At 43.1% G+C, this 13,438-nt stretch overlaps 1 protein-coding gene across 1 annotated transcript; it reads left to right on the top strand.

Annotated features, from left to right (window-relative positions):
• Positions 1–503: 503 nt before the first annotated feature.
• svopa (SV2 related protein a) lies at positions 504–13,225 on the top strand (the record flags this gene model as incomplete). Its single annotated transcript, XM_084467970.1, has 16 exons — positions 504–538; positions 1,848–2,011; positions 2,136–2,221; positions 2,677–2,775; positions 2,951–3,022; positions 3,452–3,576; positions 3,997–4,060; positions 4,486–4,611; positions 5,055–5,183; positions 5,282–5,355; positions 5,505–5,581; positions 5,824–5,928; positions 6,542–6,653; positions 7,103–7,184; positions 11,897–11,986; positions 12,946–13,225. 16 exons carry the CDS (start codon positions 504–506, stop codon positions 13,150–13,152), a joined length of 1,647 nt encoding a protein of 548 aa, XP_084324096.1. The 3' UTR covers positions 13,153–13,225.
• Between the last annotated feature and the right edge of the window lie 213 nt (positions 13,226–13,438).

Genomic DNA, 13,438 nt, shown 5'->3' with positions numbered 1-13,438 from the left:
ATATATTCGAGATATATATATATATATAAATAAACCAACGAGATAATTTATATTTATATATATATATATATATATATATATATATATATATATATATATATATATATATAATCTCGTTGATTTATTTATATATATATCGAATAAATTGATGGATTAAATAGATAGATAGATAGGTAGGAAGGTAGGTAGGTAGATAGATTAGCCTACCATATTATGCCATACATTCAATAATTGTAATATATGCGTCCATATCTACATACGCTAGATTTAGGTTCACGTCTATAATGACAATAATGACGACAATAATCAGCATAACTGGTCGTCCTTCAATGCCATCCTAGAATGATTGTGATGTTGTTTCTGTGACACGACCGAGGATGAATCCCATTCGCAGCCGGCTGACGACCAGAACAGGTCTCTGTCCTCGGTGCTGAAACCTCTGCTTAATGTGAGAACGGGATTGAAATGAGGCGATACCTCGCGTCTACCAGTAAACACCAAACATGGACGATGATTTATTTCAATTGAGACAACTGCCGTAAGTACCAAACGCGTTGAATGTCGTCTTGTCGTTGCACTTGTCATGTTGTTCGTACTGAGACCTTACATCGCCCTCTGGCACACCGGTCCAAAGGCTTGATGGACCCAGGATGGTCGCGTATGTATGAAATAGACAAATATAATAACATAAACCACTATGTTAGCCTACATGTATTAAAATAAGCTGTATGGTCTTTAATCTATATTAATAAAATATGTGTCGCTTGTACCTGACTATGCAGTTTATTTACAGGCAGCCAAGTGATAGTGGGTTGTTTACATCTTATTGAGAAGTATCCGTCGTCTTTGAGATTAGTTGCTCCATCTTGTTTTTGCCATCTATTATGTAACTCGATTTAGCTAAATTGTCGATTTCAAACGAGAGTCGATGGGAGTGGAAGCCTTCTCTCCTCTCTCTGGGGACCTTCATGGCAGGAAGACAGTTAGTCTCTACGAGATGTATCACAAAAGTCTAAATGTCTGTTTTGTGCAAATATTATATTGTAGATTCATTAATTAGCCTACAACTTAATAAGATATAATATAAATGTGATACTAATGTATGGTTAAAAACAATTATGTTATTGTTATGATTATGATTATAGTATACAGATACACATTCACACTAGTTCCAACACACACACACACACACACACACACACACACACACACACACACACACACACACACACACACACACACACACACACGTGCGTGCTGTGGACTAGGTTCTATATGGTCTTATGTAACTCAATATAGCTGAATTGTGTCATTTTCCTATCTCAAGTGAAATGTAGGGTTCTCGAATATATATCTATCTATATATATATATATATAATATCAAAGTATTTCAAAATGACATGAAAGGCAAAAATATTGTGTAAAAGCAGCATCACATTATTTAAAAAAAAACTACTCGATCTGAATTCTCTGAAGTGATTTTGCAGAGAATGTTCTCTTGCTGTGACCTTGCCATGCATTCTCTCTAATGACTGTGATCAAGGAAACTCCAGCAGCTGTCAGCGCAGTGGTTCTTTGGTAAGCCATATATTATCATTGCAGAGTATGGGGGTATTACTTCCTCCCTTTTTAGAAAACATTGTGTACTTACACGTTTGTGAAGGGGGTGTGAGCTTGCTTGAAGCTACAGCCAAATTATATAAAAGCCCCCTAAACTCAACCCCCCCCCCCCCCCCCCCCCCAGGCTATTGCCTTGTCAACGGCTTCCGCTTCTCACTTGAGAATGAGTTCTATTGATAGAAACGGCTTCTTAAAGCTGTTTTGTTTCACCTTTACTTTCCTTACAGTGTTGTCAAGTTCCGCCACACAGGTGAGCGCAGCGGCTCTGGAGGGGAGGCGGAGAGCCCGCCAGGCCAGCCGTACGGCCTGGCTGCAGAGCTCCGGGGCCTGGAGTCACTGGCACTAGGGGAGGGAGCACCTGTTCCACGGGAGTTTGCTAACCCCACCGATGGTATGAAACAGAAAACTCTGAAACTCCTTAAGCAATCATATTTTTGTGACCCAAGCACTTGCAAAAGATTTAAACCCTTCATTCGTTTTTATTAAACAATATATATTTTCATATTTCTTTATAGACACGTTCATGGTGGAGGATGCAGTGGAGGCTATTGGCTTCGGGACGTTTCAGTGGAAACTCTCCATCCTTACGGGCCTGGCCTGGGTAAGCAGCGCTTAAGCAGGCACCCTACCAGATTCATGAAGTTAGGATTAGATAGTACTAGATAGTAAAAAAATAGAAAAACTATAGCTAAAAAAGAAATGCTAACATTATCAACAGTAGAGGTAGACATTATTGACAGTATACATTAGGGAAACCATACATTTTTGTCCAAGTGATTAGACATAGATATGTGAGACACAAAGACTGCATTAGGGTTAGTAAAGTAAGTAAACTAAGTTTCAGATAAACTGCAGTTGATCTTAATCCCAAAGAGACTGGCTGAGCTGCAGCACTCCTGCATTATCATGGTACGTACGGTTATGTGAGCGGTTGTGGGTTGTGACGCATTTTGGTTACAGCCACCACATTTAGCTGTCCACTTCCCCCTCAGTTTCCAATAACACAATTCCACACAAAAAGCATGTTGAGAGGATAATACATTTATGAATTAACAGATGGCCGATGCTATGGAGATGATGATCCTAAGCATCTTGGGCCCACAGCTGCACTGTGAATGGAAACTACCAGGCCTGCAGGTGGCGCTGCTCACCTCTGTAAGGAAAAACTCAACTCTCCTTAGCGCTAGTTTTTTAAGACAATTATTTGCTTCTTATAGAATAATTCTTCAATCTATAATAGAAAATATACCACTACAATAAAAATAACAAATGGTCTTGACGGTAAAAGGGTCATGCTAGTTAGTTGTCATGCGTTTTTCCTCCACATCAGGCGGTCTTCATCGGGATGATGATCAGCTCTTCGCTCTGGGGAAACATCTCTGACAAGTATGGCAGGAAAACTGTGAGTCCCTCCCAACAATACTTTCTATCTATCTATATCTACCTGTCTGTCTTTCCATCCATCCATTTATTCATCCATCCATCCATCAATCCGTCCATCCATCCATCCATCCATCCATCCATCCATCCATCCATCTATCTATTTGTCTTTCTATCTACCTGTGTCTATAAATATACCTCTCGCTCATTTTCTCTTTCTGTGTGTCCCCCCCTCCATTTATCATTTCATCTATGAGCACCTTGGTATACTTTAATTGTTTGTGTGAATGTGCGTGTGTGTGTGTGTGTGTGTGTGTGTGTGTGTGTGTGTGTGTGTGTGTGTGTGTGTGTGTGTGTGTGTGTGAATGTGTGAATGTGTGCACATGTGTGTGTGTCTGAATGTGTGTCTGAATGTGTGCCTGTGTGTGTGTTGTGTGTGTGTGTTGTGTAGGGGTTGAAGCTGAGTGTCCTGTGGACCATGTTCTACGGGGTGATGAGTGCCTTTGCACCGGTGTACGGCTGGATGCTGGTCCTCCGGGCCCTGGTGGGTTTCGGCATCGGGGGAGCCCCACAGTCGTATGTACCCCTTCTCTCTCCTCTTGTCAATCTCAATAGTATTTTCTTTACCTCATTCCTCCTTGTCTTGTCTGCCTTTTTGTGTCACACTTTACCTTTAACATAACATTAAGTATTTTTAAGGGGCTGTAGATAAGTAGTGTATTGCCTGCCTCTTTATGCATGCTCTATAGAATTTTACAGCCAATCCAGGCATCTTTTCCGGGATTGGCTCTGGGAATACATCTAGCCATCAATCACAAGTGCTTGAAATGTGACACTTCTGTTTTTTTTTTGTTTTTTGAGAGTCAAAAGGTTTTCTGCTCTCTCTTTACTAGACTTGAACCGTACCTACAGCAACTCTAAACAAACATACATAACCAATAACCCAACCACACATTTTTTACCCATCTTACTGTCTACTATCTTTCTTCACACAAGGGTGACGCTGTATGCTGAGTTCCTGCCCATGAGATCCAGGGCCACGTGCATATTGCTGATAGAGGTACGGTCACCCCCTCAGCACTCACTTCCCTAGGTCCCCGTGGACCCTCCTTTGTCTCCACATCATCATGACATGCTCCTCCTTCTGTCACAAATCACTTCACCTAAATACTGCAATACTGCAATACTTCAATGTAATAATGTGCACTTTCCACTGTACATGTGTAATTAAGTATTTATTCTGTAGTGAAGGACCTCTTAGCCTAATTTATTGTGTAACCCCTAGACGTGTACATCTATGCCCTTATGGCATGACATTGTAATCACTGTGTGATTTATTTATTTATTTATTTTTATGTATGTATGTGTTGCTTTATAAACTTTATTTTATTATTGCATCTTTTTATGGTCCATGGGCTGCTGTAACAAGTGAATTTCTAATGTATGGGATGAAATAAAGTTATTATCTTATCTTGCGGCTGGCAGATCTTCTGGGCCCTGGGCACGGTGTTTGAGGTGCTACTGGCCATACTGGTGATGCCCACCCTGGGCTGGCGCTGGCTGCTGGCGCTCTCCACCATCCCACTCTTCATCTTTGCCTGCCTCTGCTTTGTGAGTAGGAGCAGAGACGCTTCTAGTCACATTAAAATACCATTGTTATGATTATAATTATAGCAGCGATTGCCAGAACAGTTGAACTATTGGTGAATGGGATGTCATTATTTGCCTTTTAGAGTATTTGTAATATTTTAAACATAATAATACAAATCAATATTTCTAAAACCAGTGCTATTTTTGCAGATTACTACTACAAGCAGTGTTTTTTGTTATCACACAACTTCTACAACCAGTACTATTTCAGCATAGACACAACAATTAATAATATAAATAATTATTATTATAAACTATAATAATAAAACCAAAACCACATCCATTAGAAGGGGCGTGTGGTTATGTCTCATGTGTGGTTATGAATAGTAGCACTGATGCAGCGTGGTCATACTCTCTACTAACACCATGTTTATACACTATTATCACAACGACGCACGGTGCAGTGGCTTCCTGAGAGCGCACGCTATGACGTGTTGACTGGGAACCAGGAGATGGCCCTGGCCACGCTGAAGCGCATCGCGGCCGAGAACGGGGTGCCCATGCCGCTAGGAAAGCTGGTGGCTGCCAGACAGGTACGACCACCCTGCTCCGGGATCTGAAGATATATTAAACCCTCCTGTGGAAGTCTGCCCCCTCTTGTTGTTCACCTCTTCCCTCCGCTACGCTGCAGGAGAGCCGGGGAAAGTTCCAGGACTTGTTTTCCCCCCGTTTCCGATGCACCACCGCGTTGCTGTGGTTCATATGGTAAATAAATCAACTTTTTATGCTATTTAAATTCATTTATATTTATACTTTGTTATACTTGTATATACTTTTTTAAGTACTATCCTCCGTTTTAAATCTTTTGGCAATTGTATGTACGAGTGTGTGTGTGCGCTGTGTGTGTTCCTCAGGTTTTCCAACGCATTCTCCTACTACGGCCTGGTGCTGCTCACTCCAGAACTGTTCCAGGAGAGCATGTCCTGTGGAGGTGACTTCCTGTGCATCATCATTAACAACAATCAGTTCAGAAAATACTGTTAGGATATGACCTTCTCATTTCCAGAAGCTTGTTTCTGTCTTATCTACTACGATATGCGTTATTAGTGTCAGTAAGTCACCACTTATCCAATCGGGCTCATGTTTGTGAAATACACTGTTTATATTTATGGTTGGGTACCCACAAAGCAACATAACAGCATGTTATGTGTGTGATCCTCTACCGCCCCCTAGTGTCCCAGGACAGGAGGGCAGAGCCGCGCTGCAGCCTGGAGTGCAAGGCCCTGAACTCTGACGACTACAAGGACCTGCTCTGGACCACACTCTCTGAGTTTCCCGGTAAAGGCTAATTTATGCTCTACGTTAGATATACATACGGATACAGACGGAGCCTTCTGTCCGTACTCTGCATACATTTTGTTCGTATTTCTGCACGTATCCTGCAAGCTTGCAGATGCGTACCGAAACTGACCAAACGTTGCAGTACCAACAGAAATCGTGGGGGCAGTGTCGGGCAGTGTACACAAAAAAGTGCCGTGAATAGCATACACAAAGAAAACCAATGACTGGAATTCTCCATCCACACTGCGGGATGTATTTAGTGGTCTCACTGACCACCGCCGTCCACAACGCTGCCTGCGTTTTGGCCTCCTTCTCAATAGATGCGGGATCGTTATCTCCCCCATCGTCGCCATGTTGTTGTTATTTTTTTAACTTTATTGGAGTAACTTTTGAATCTGAACGACGCCCTCTAGAGGATGTTTTGCTCAACGTCCATTCCAACGTAAAGGACGCATGAAAGTATGAGGGCAGTGATGGTTAGAACGTTGATAACGTATGTCTCTATTTACGTACGAAATGGGAGCATAGCTGAGCCTTAAGGCTGCATCCATATTTCTTTATTAAAATGCCATATATATATTTCCATCATGAGGCTATTTGGTGTGCTCAGGTTTGCTGGTGACGCTGTGGGCGATAGATCGCCTGGGCAGGAGGAAGACCATGGCCCTGTGTTTCTTCATCTACTCTCTCTGCCTCATCCCGCTCTACGCCTGTGTCGGGAGGTGAGGGGGGAGGAAGGACATTGTTTTCATGATCAACGTTATATTCCTTTACACAGCTCCCTTTTGATGACCATTTGTGTTCCTCTACTGATTCCTACATTGTTCTAGCCTGGAAATCCAGACCCAGAGTGTCGTTCCCAGAGTGACTCACTGAGCAAATTCAAATTGTGCTCTCGCGAGAACTCTGGATTTCCAGGGTAACATTGTCCAGTCCTACTCAGAAACCCTCTCCTATGATAACACTTGACCCATGACTAGTATTACAACGCTAGACAAGACTTGGACACCTGGGGGAGGGGGGGGTCCAGTTCCTGTTCATCTCACAGAACACTACCATACTGCACACAGTATAATCTAATGCCTTGATCATCATGGTTGTCCGGTGCACTTTTCCTCGTCGGGTTAAATGTTTGATCTCTTGATAGAGCTTTGTGTTGTTTTATCTGCAGGACCTCCATGACGGTGTTGATATTTATCGCCCGTGCATTCATCGCAGGAGGTTTTCAGGCTGCCTATGTCTACACACCAGAGGTACATACACAGACACACACACACGCATACACACACACACACACACACACACACACACACACACACACACACTATGCTCTGCCTGTATACACACAAGATGTACACACATTACACTTGTACCCTCCATTTAAAGCACTAACAACAAGAAATATCTGGTTTAAAGAAAGAAAGGAACTGAAACAGCCTACCCTGGGATTTTAGACAAAAAGTATAAAAAAATGTTATTTAGAATTCACAGGTGCTTTTGTCCAATGACTTACCAGTTAGGCTGACCATGAGCTACATTAAGAACTAAAGTGCAAGATACAAGAGCTTAAAGAAGTTTGGATTTCATGTGGTCCTCTTCCACACTTGCTCGCCAAATTAAGATGTTTGATTCAAAACAAAGGTGCAAGTTTCCAGTCCAATTCTTCCACAAAGAGTCAATACTTCTCATTACAATACTTTATTAGTGGGCTCGCGCAGGATACCCAAAACAATCACCAGAGTCCTCACAGGTCATGTTCGACTTGCCTGAATGTCATGTTCACTCGCCCAAATTAAAATCAGAATCGTGAACGGGCCTCTTTTTGCCAGGCACCTGGCCTGGTTTTGGGGGGCTCAGAAAGCTCATCCTAGCTCAGACTGAAGCTGAATGTTCTTCCACACATGTACATGTTTAAAAAATAACATTCTTCTTCTTTGTCAATCTTCTTATTTACCCAACGGTCACATCGTGCCATGAAGTGATTTCAGTCCACCGTTGCAACCTATTAAAGCTATCGCCCAGTTACATGTAGACCTGCATGCTTTTATCTAGATTTTATGCAAATGTACATAACTAAATGTCCAAGGTAGTAGCAAAGATGTCTTTTTTAACTTTCACGTTTCTTGTAGGTCTAAATGAATAATCACAATCGCGTTCACAGTAGTTTTGTCACGATACTGGATTTTCTAACTTCGATACAATACCTGGAAAAATATTGATATTCCATACCATTTTCGCTTCCAGGGGAAAACTGTTTTCAGAAAATAATGTACCCAAAGTAAATAGAGTATGTCTCCACAACTGCAAGGGCTATAATGTGTCATCTTGGTGCCAATAGAAAGATTGTTGTGCAAGTGAAAAATTCAATGTGGATACTACTTGGTTAGAGTGAATAAAGCTGGAACACAGCATAAATGGAAGATTACATTTCCACCTGAAATAATTATCAGTTGGTCATCATCAGTTGGTAGCACCGTCGTACTATGAGACACAAACAGGTAGATAGCTTACAATTTTGACACTTGACACCTCTATTTAAAGTCCAGGGCAAATATAATCGAATGACACCAAGCCAACACTTGCAAATACATATATGGCCACTAGATTATGCTGAAGAACATGTGTTCTGATTGAAGGCAATTGACCTTTTTCCTCGGAAACCTTCTCTTAGTCATTGATTGTAAACAGCATGTTTAGTTGCAAAATTTGGCCCAGACACTGGATTATCTGTTTATGGTGGTTTTATGCGATCAGATTCAACTTTGTGGAGAAAAATCACAAAGGTAAAATTTAATTTTTGGTTGTTAAAAGAAAAGGGGAAGTTTCTTCTTAAGTTGTTATTTGAGAGTTTTAGTCACAGACTGATATGGTTTGGACTGTGGGAATCAGTGGAGGCTCAGCTTTCATATAATATATCGTTTGTGCAGGTCCAATTTCATGAAAAAGATCACTATTGCTGTGCATGTGCACTGCCGTGCCAATGTAGTTACCCCTGATAAAAATTGTATCCCCTGCCGCGGGAGCGAGCATACATCCAGTGCAGGCGGAAAGACACAATACGCTTCAGGCTGAATTAAAAGTACATGTTTTTCTATGTTTGTTATCAACGAGGTTGTAAAGAAGTCATTTATAGCACATCTGTCAATGTATGTTTTTATTCTTCCTACGTGTTTACGATCTTTATTCATTCATTCCACCACGGCTGAACCGACAGCTGTCTACTGAAACCAGCTGATCGTATTTTATTCCTATAGGCTAATCCACATTTCAGTTGCAAAATCTGCAGCTAAATAATAACTATAACATTGATCATGGTAGGCCTATCGCAATTATAAAATTATTTCATTACCCCACACAAATAAATCTGAAAAATAGCAAAAATAAGTATCCCTTCTCTATAATGCACACTGAAGGAAGAATATACATGATTCTTCTTTCCTAGACAATGTTAAAGGGACACACACATTTTGTCAGACTGTATACTTTCGACCTGCCAAAATATGTATCCCCTACTTAAAATGTGCACTCTCTGTCCTACCATCAAGTGCTTTATTTTACACATACTTCAGATCATTAATAATAACTATTGAAAATATAATGTTTCCTCTTTCCTAGCCAAAGTTGTGTATGTGTAAAATAAAGTACTTGATGGTAGGAAAGTGTTAATTTTGAGTAGGGGATACATATTTTGGCAGATCGAAAGTAGTCTGATAAAATGTGTGTCCCCCTATTACTTTGGCTAGGAAAGAGGAAACATGTTTATATTTTCAATAGTTATTATTAATGATCTGAAGTATGTGTAAAATAAAGCACTTGATGGAAGGACAGAGAGTGCTCATTTTAAGTAGGGGATACATATTTTGGCAGGCCAAAAGTGCAGTCTGTCCGAATATGTGTCCCCCTATAACATTGTCTAGGAAAGAAGAATCATGTATATTCTTCCTTCAGTGTGCATTATAGAGAAGGGATACTTATTTTTGCTATTTTTCGTATTTATTTGTGTAGGGTAATGAAATGCACTATAATTGCGATAGGCCTACCATGATCAATATTATAATTATTATTTATCCACAGATTTTGCAACTGAAATGACGATTAGCCTATAGGAATAAAATACGATCAGCTGGTTTCAGTAGACAGCTGTCGGCCGCGGTGCAATGAATGAATAAAGATCGTAAACACATAGGAAGAATAAAAACATTCATTTTGACAGATGTGCAATAAATGACTTCTTTACAACCTCGTCCTGGAACCGTCACCTTATCGTGGTGGAGAGGTTTGCGTGTCCTTGTGAACCTGAGGGCTGTGTTGTCTGGAGCCTTGTGCTCCTGGTAGGGTCTCCCATGGCAGAGTTGTCTCAGATGAGGGGTAGAATGGGGAAGAATGGTTCAAGAAGACCCCATGAAAAAACGTAAAAGAGGAGTAGCGACCCCTCCTGGAGGAAGCCCAGGGCCCCGCCTGGAGCCAGGCCCAGACAGAGGGCTCGTCGGCGAGTGCCTGGTGGCCGGGTTTGCCACGGAGCCCGGCCGGGCACAGCCCGAACAAGCAACGTGGCACCCTCCCCCCTCTTCGTCCTGTGGGCCCACCACCTGCAGGAAGACCCGCTGGGGTCGGGTGCGCTGCCATATGGGTGGCAGTGAAAGTCAGGGGTCCCGACAGACCAGACCCGAGAGGCAGAAGCTGGCTCTGGGGATGTGGAACGTCACCTCACTGTGGGGAAAGGAACCGGAGCTTGTGAGGGAGGTGGAGCGCTACCAATTAGATCTGGTGGGGCTTACCTCTACGCACGGTCTCAGCTCTGGTACCGTACTGCTGTATAGGGGACTCTATTCTTCTCTGGAGTTGCCCAGGGCGTGAGGCCCCGGGCGGTTGTGGGGATAATCATAAATCCCCGGCTGAGCACTGCAGTGTTGGAGTTCACCCCGGTGGACGAGAGGGTCGCCTCCCTACATTCTAAGGGTGGTGGGGGGGAACGCCTCGGGATCCCCCCGTCAACGTGGCCCGGGAAAGGGAAGTCTGGGGCCCCCTGCTTGAGCTGCTGCCCCCACGACCCGACCCCGGATAAGCGGATGATGAGGATGAGGATAACGACAACCTTGTTGATAACAAACATATAGAAAAACATGTACTTTTAATTCAGCCTTGGGTGAAATTGAAGCGTAGTGTGTCCTTCCGCCTGCACTGGATGCATGCGCGCTCCCGCGGCAAGGGATACAATTTTTATCGGGGGTAACTACTTTGGCACGACACCGGCACGGTCTGTTCTCTGCCAACTACTGTGTTGTGTTCTGGTGCACTGAAGACAGAAGGCTGACGTTCTCTTAGGCACTTTATTCTGTATAATATCACAGAGAGCACACATTCAGAATTCCATCTTCAATGACAATCAGACTAACATAAGAAAAGGATAACTGAAACATGTGGGCTATATAACATGAAGATAGAATGGCGAGTGCTAGCAAACGAAACAAAACACAAGGTTAACTATGTTAGCTCTCTCTTAAGCTCTCAAAACAGCGAAGTTTTCGACACAACACAACTAAATTTATATGCACTCATCAAGAAATACATGTACAAGCTACAATGTGCGCTAAAACTAAAGTAACAACAGGTATATTTCAAATTGACATTAGACTACTGTGGGTCAATCAAAATGCGGACTGAGAAAAGAACGTGAAATCCAGCCTATAGCCACCACTATCCAGTAGAGGGTGCACTTATACACAAATAACTCCCAATACAAAATAGAAAATGAAAGGTTACAAAAATATATGTCATCCTTTAACCTGTTAAACTTGTTCTCCCATTAGTCTTCCCATGATTCTTCTCCCATGCTTCTGGTTAATTCATCACAGTAGTAGTACATCAAAGCACGTGACGAGGGCGGGGCCCGGGGCTCATTACCTGATTATACAAAACAGTGTAACCTACAAACTCCTATTCCTATTCCTGTGAATGAACCCAGGTGTATCCCACGGCCACCAGAGCGTTGGGTCTGGGCACCAGCAGCGGCATGGCCAGGGTGGGCGCGCTCATCACACCATTTGTTGCCCAGGTACATTCCACTAAGCAGCTTCTTATGACAATATACATGGTTGTGGTAATTAGTAACTAGTAGCTAACTCAAGATGACATGCATGTTTGACTTTGTTTCTATTTGTTAAATTTCATATCTTGTATATTAAATATATTTTATGTTTTTAAAGCTAGAAGATTTGTTTTGTTCTTTCTCTTTATTTTCCACCAAGACCCAGTCTGTATCATTAATAATACTGCAAATGCAAGGGCTTTCATCAGTGGGTCCTAGACTATTTATATAGACCATTGTGTATTGTCATTCAGTGATAGATAGTGACTCAACATACATTTTTTTACATGAAGAGATTGCTACTTTAATATGAAAATAAATAATATAGATCACGTGTATAATTCAAATATTATGTTGCTCTTATGTATCCTCATTTTTATTATCAACCCATTATATTATTTAATCTTAGTAAATATTAATTAATTAATTTTACCTTCAAATTCTGCCTGTCCTGCAATGTGTAAACAAACTATGTTTTGGTACAAAGTGCTGCCAGTCCACGTTCAGTAGGAACCAGCCAGCGGTCCACCCTCCTCCTCCTCCCTGCACCTCACCCTGTCTCACCCTCCTCCTCCTCCCTGCACCTCATCCTCTCTCACCCTCCTCCTCCTCCCTGCACCTCACCCTCTCTCACTCTCCTCCTCCTCCCTGCACCTCACCCTCTCTCACCCTCCTCCCTCCTCCCTGCACCTCACTCTCTCTCAGCCTGTCTCACCCTCCTCCCTCCCCAGGTGATGATGGAGTCCTCGGTCCACCTCACCCTGTCTCACCCTGTCTCACCCTCCTCCCTCCCCAGGTGATGATGGAGTCCTCGGTCCACCTCACCCTGTCTCACCCTGTCTCACCCTCCTCCCTCCCCAGGTGATGATGGAGTCCTCGGTCCACCTCACCCTGTCTCACCCTGTCTCATCCTCCTCCCTCCCCAGGTGATGATGGAGTCCTCGGTCCACCTCACTCTCTCGGTGTACTGCTGCTGCTGCCTGCTGGCGGCGGTGGCCTCCTGCGCGCTGCCCATCGAGACCACCGGCCGCGGCCTCCAGGAGTCCAGCCAGCGGGAGTGGGGGCAGGAGATGATGGGCCGGCCCCACAGCCCAGTAGGGGGCCCCCGCTCCAGCTCCGCCTCCCAGAACTGAACTCTAGGACAGTGTGAGGAGAACGGGCGGAGGGAGGAGCAGAGCCAAGAAACCTCCCCCTGCCTCCAGGAGCCCAGAGAAGAGGAGCTGTTATGGTAGAGATGGAGGGTAAAAACACTCACTGTAAAATGGGAAAGAAAAGAATCGGAGAGAGAGCAAAGACGATGGGAGGTTAAAACGCTTCAGGCATAGTATTTGAAATGCTCAGACAAAAGACACAGTGTAACATTTTAGTTCCAATTCTATTTTGAAAGAGCCTTAAAACAGTGTTGTGCCTGTCATGGGT

The sequence above is a fragment of the Micromesistius poutassou genome (assembly GCF_964030765.1).
Source record: "Micromesistius poutassou genome assembly, chromosome: 5".
In the NCBI taxonomy this organism is placed as follows: Eukaryota; Metazoa; Chordata; class Actinopteri; order Gadiformes; family Gadidae; genus Micromesistius; species Micromesistius poutassou.
This window is presented reverse-complemented; position numbering and strand designations above follow the sequence as displayed.